Raw genomic sequence first — 4,493 nt, forward strand, 5'->3', positions numbered from 1 at the left:
CCTCGTCCTGCCGCGGCCCTGCTGACGCTAGCGAGTCGCCACGCCGGGCAAGAGCGGCCCCCCTGCGCCTGCAGGGCACGCTGGGATACCAGCGGCCGCCGGGGGAAGCCTCACCCCGCCCTCGGCTGCGCCAGGGGCGCCAGGGGCGCAATATGCAAAAGAGGTCTTTTGCATATTGACACCCACAATCCACCGCGTCCACGAGGCCAGTATAAGACGGTAAAGTTATGATAAGATATGGGATTTTGCGTGATGGAAGACACTCAAAGTAAGTGCAAGAACAGAATTTGTTTGGCAATATACAACTGTAGGAAGTTATGCTAAATATAAAACTGACCATAAGGTCTCCTAACTGTAAGGTAATTAGCGTGGAGGACTTTAAATAGCTGTAGCTGGAACCTTTGAGTCGTGCTCGCTTCGGCAGCACATATACTAAAATTGGAACGATACAGAGAAGATTAGCATGGCCCCTGCGCAAGGATGACACGCAAATTCGTGAAGCGTTCCATATTTTTGCTGTATAGTCCGCAGCTGGTCAGCTCGTTTTGCTTCCCTTCCCCGGATCCGGCCATGTCCGTCTCCCCTGGCAACAGAGGTTGGCGATAGAACAATCTGACCGTCCCCACTCATGTGTAGCGCCGTGCCACCTGCCCCTGTAGCCCTCGGGCAACAATAAGTGAATGGTCTTCAGGGGCACGTATTGAGTGCCTGCTGCCTACATAAGAGGATACTACGGTTTCTGTTTTTGGTTTTTTTTTTGTTCGAGACGGATCCTTGCTCTGTCACCCAGGCTGCAGTGCAGAAGCGCGATCTCCCCTCTCTGCAACCTCCGCCTCCCGGGTTCAAGCGATTCTCCTGCCTCAGCCTCCCAAGTAGCTGGGATTACAGGCATGCGCCACCGCCCCCGGCTAATTTTGTATTTTTGGTAGAGACTGGGTTGCTCCATGTTGGTGAAACTGGTCTTGAACTCCCAACCTTAGGTGATCTGCCCGCCTCAGCCTCCCAAAGTGCTGGGATTACAGGAATGAGCCACAACGCCAGGTCCAGACAGGGTTTTTTGTAGATCCATGTTGCCTACGGTCTGAACTCTTGAGCTCAAGCAATCTGCCAGCCTCAGCCTCCCAAAGTGCTGGGATTACAGGTGTGACCCACCAAGCCCGCCCAAAAAAAAGTTGTTTTTGTTTTTTTTTTGACATAGAGTCTCACTGCCGCCCAGGCTGGAGTGCAGTGGCGTGATCTCGGCTCACTGCAACCTCCGCCTCTTGGGTTCAAGCAATTCTCGGCCTCAGCCTCCTGAGTACCTGGGATTGCAGGCGCCCGCCACCACGCCCGGCTAATTGTTTTCTATTTTTAGTAGAGACGGGGTTTCACCATCTTGGCGAGGTTGGTATTGAACTCCTGACCTCGTGATCCACCTGCCTCGGCCTCCCAAAGTGCTGGGGTTATAGGCGTGAGCCACCCCACCTGGCAGAGAAGGGGTTTCACTGTGTTAGCCAGGATGGTCTCGACCTGCTGACCTCGTGATCCGCCCGTCTCGGCCTCCCAAAGTGCTGGGATTACAGGCTTGAGCCACCATGCCTGGCCTTACTCCCTGTCTTTCATCATCACAACAACCCCACCGGAGGAGCCCCGTTACTCCCCGTGGCTAGGGGTGGGCCCTTGCCCATGTCCAGTGCGCTGAGTCGAGACCCCCTTCACCCTGTGGGCATCCACTCAGTGGTCACCTCGGTTCAGAGCCCAACTGCACAAGTGCGGGCACCCAGTGATAGTGCCCTAGGATGGACGGTCTCTGCCACGCTGGCTTCGGGACCAGGAAGGCCAGCAGAGGTGGATGCTGAGGCTGGAGGGAGGTCTCCCCAGGGCCCTCTGGAACACAGGCCCCTGTCGCCTCCTCTCTCCCCAGCACCTGGCACTGCCTGGCATTTCCTAAAACCACCCAGGCAAGGATGAGGGGCTGAGGGCCTCGTGCTGGCTCAGGGCTGGGAGCTCCTGGCATTTCCTGAAGCCACCCAGGCATGGGGGAGGGCCGGGGGGCTCCAGGCCAGCTCAGGGCTGGGAGCTCAGCTGCACAGGGGTCACAGCATGAAGAAACCTTGAAGGGATCGTACCAGGGAGGACCTGGCTCTCTGCAGGGAGAGCCCCGGAAGCTGGGTGGGCAGGAAGCAGAGGAGCCTTCCGGAATTCAAGGTACCCTCTGAAAGCCAGTCCCAGCCTGCACTTTGCAGATAAGTAAAAGTGAAGGCGGCAGGGTCAGATTCTGAGCCACCAGATTACCTGGTGGAGAATTCACAACGAACCAATTTCCCCACCCAGGCCGGGCGCCAGGGCTCACACCTGTAATCCCAGCATTTCGGGAGGCCAAGGTGGGCGGGTCACCTGAAATCAGGAGTTTTGAGACCAGCCTGGCCAACATGGCAAAACCCACGTCTACCAAAAATAAAAAAAGAATAGCTGGTTGTGGTGGTGGGCGCCTGTAATCCCAGCTACTCAGAAGGCTGAGGCAGAAGAATTGCTGGAACCCAGGAGGTGGAAGTTGCAGTGAGCCGAGATCGAACCACTGCACTCCAGCCTGGGTGACAGAGCAAGACTCCATCTCAAAAAAAAAAAAATTCACCACCCAGAGATCTCGCAGCCCAGAGCCCCCTGCTGAGGGAGGAGGGATGGGGGGCGCTGAGAACCTCCCCAGAGTCTCCACCCCACACAGGAGAGGGGGGCCTCCGGCTCTGGCCCAGCCCCATCCGACCGCCTGTGAGTGGTGCCTGCCTAGAGATAGAGTTGGGTAGGCTTGATCCCTTTCCAAACTGGGACGTGGTGGGACGGAAGCCCAGGCAACAGGGATGCACCTCCCAGGGAGGCTGAGCTCTGTCGGGGGAACCTGGCCTGGTACCCAGCACACATCTGCCACAAGGCTAAGGACAGAGTGGCTCCATCCTGGACCCAGGCTACCCCATGGAAGGAAAACCCACGTCCAGAGAGCAGCCTCCGTCCACAGTTTCAGGTCCCGTCTGTGGACCCCAGAGCCGGGAAAGGCCGCCTGCCTGAGGAACCCTCACAGTCCTGCTCAGGTGCCCAGAGGCAACCACGCCGCTCTGGGGGCGGCAGGAAGAAGGTGGGAAGGATGACGGGCTGAGCTCTGGCCTGGGGAGGCCACGGATCTGGAGGCTAGGGGGCCTCCCTTGAGACCCAGGTCTGCAGGACCGCCAAGCTCCAGCTCCACCTGCCGAGCCCAAAAGAGCAGCCGGCTCCTGACCAACAGGCCTGGCCTGCCAGCGTCAGCCCCCTCTCTGCAGACTAGCTCCAAAAACCTCACGGCGCAACTTCAGCACCCCGGAAGCCCCAGCACCGCGGTGCTCTGACGCAAAACAAAAACGGCCGTGGCTCCGTTTCCCCAGGTGGTCCAGAACCCCGGCCAACTTGTTTTCTGAGGGGCTGCAGCTGCTGCTGAGCCCCTCCTGTCACCCAAGACAGACTCCTTCTCAGAGGGACTCAGGCCGATGCCAGTCCTGCCCGGCTGAGACCTCTGTGCCATCTGAGGAGGGCAGGAGGGGGACAGAGGCCAAGACGCAGAGGTCGGTGCCTCATACAGGAGGCAGGGGAGACAGACCCACAACCTGAGCTCCTGGATCAGGAAGGGGGTGGGGACCAAGCGGAGGAGGCCGGGGATGGGCTGGAACGCTGCTGCCGGCGACTCCGCCGCTAACCCTAGGGAGGTGACCTCAGCTAAGTCACATTCCCCTGAGGCTCAGGAGAGGGGAACGGGGTGGGGGCAGGTGGAAGGCTACAAGGAGGGAGCGAGCCCTACCAGGAGGAAGAGTGGGGAGTGGGCTTCCAGGGCTGGGGTTGGTCCGAGGGAGCCCTGGGTCGGGCTGGGTTCCTGGCCAGCACATGGGGAGGGGAAAGAGGCCTCGGGACCGAGGGTCACAGGCGGCAGAGTCAGGGGTCAAAGGGCGGGAGGTGCTACGTCGCAAGCCAGGACCGGGCTCCAAGCCTGGGTAGATGGGGACCGGGGAAAGGCGGTCGCCGGGGACAGGATGGGCCCTGGAGGGGGCTGAGAGTGAGGTTTCCAGAGTAGAGAACAGCGGCTTCTAGTGCAGTGGCAACCGGCCTTCCCGGGTGTACGTCCCCGGGCGGGATGGGGTCACCAGACGGTGTCCCCGGCCAATCCCAGGGTCAGAGGTCGCGAGGGAGGGCCCTAATCGGTAGGGTCGGATCTGGGCCTCAGGGTGCAGGGTGGCGCTCGGTGTCCCCAGCGAGACCAGGGATCGCGGTCGCAGGTCGCAGACATGGGGGTCGGGCCAGGCGCTGGGGTCAAGGGTCAGGGGTCGGGGCCGCGGTCACCTTGAGCAACACGAAGAACTCGAAGAGACGGCGGAAGGCGGGCGGGAAGAGTCGCGAATAGGTGACAGCCATCTTGAAGAACAGCGCGTGGAAGAGCCGGTCGCGCACGTTGATGAGGGGGTTGGGGTTGAGGTTGGGGGTGCGAGGCCCGCGCG

General features: G+C 60.4%; 1 protein-coding gene across 1 annotated transcript in view; it reads right to left on the reverse strand.

Annotated features, from left to right (window-relative positions):
* The window catches only part of TMEM259 (transmembrane protein 259), a gene marked incomplete at its 5' end in the record, with an annotated part of 19,015 nt that extends 14,527 nt beyond the window's left edge, over positions 1-4,488 (reverse strand). The window contains one exon of the mRNA XM_011964098.1: positions 4,339-4,488. Within this exon, the coding sequence (XP_011819488.1) occupies positions 4,339-4,488 (150 nt within the window). The remainder of the gene's footprint in view (positions 1-4,338) is intronic.
* Between the last annotated feature and the right edge of the window lie 5 nt (positions 4,489-4,493).

The sequence above is a fragment of the Colobus angolensis genome, unplaced genomic scaffold (genome assembly GCF_000951035.1).
Source record: "Colobus angolensis palliatus isolate OR3802 unplaced genomic scaffold, Cang.pa_1.0 Scaffold64, whole genome shotgun sequence".
Classification (NCBI taxonomy): domain Eukaryota; kingdom Metazoa; phylum Chordata; class Mammalia; order Primates; family Cercopithecidae; genus Colobus; species Colobus angolensis.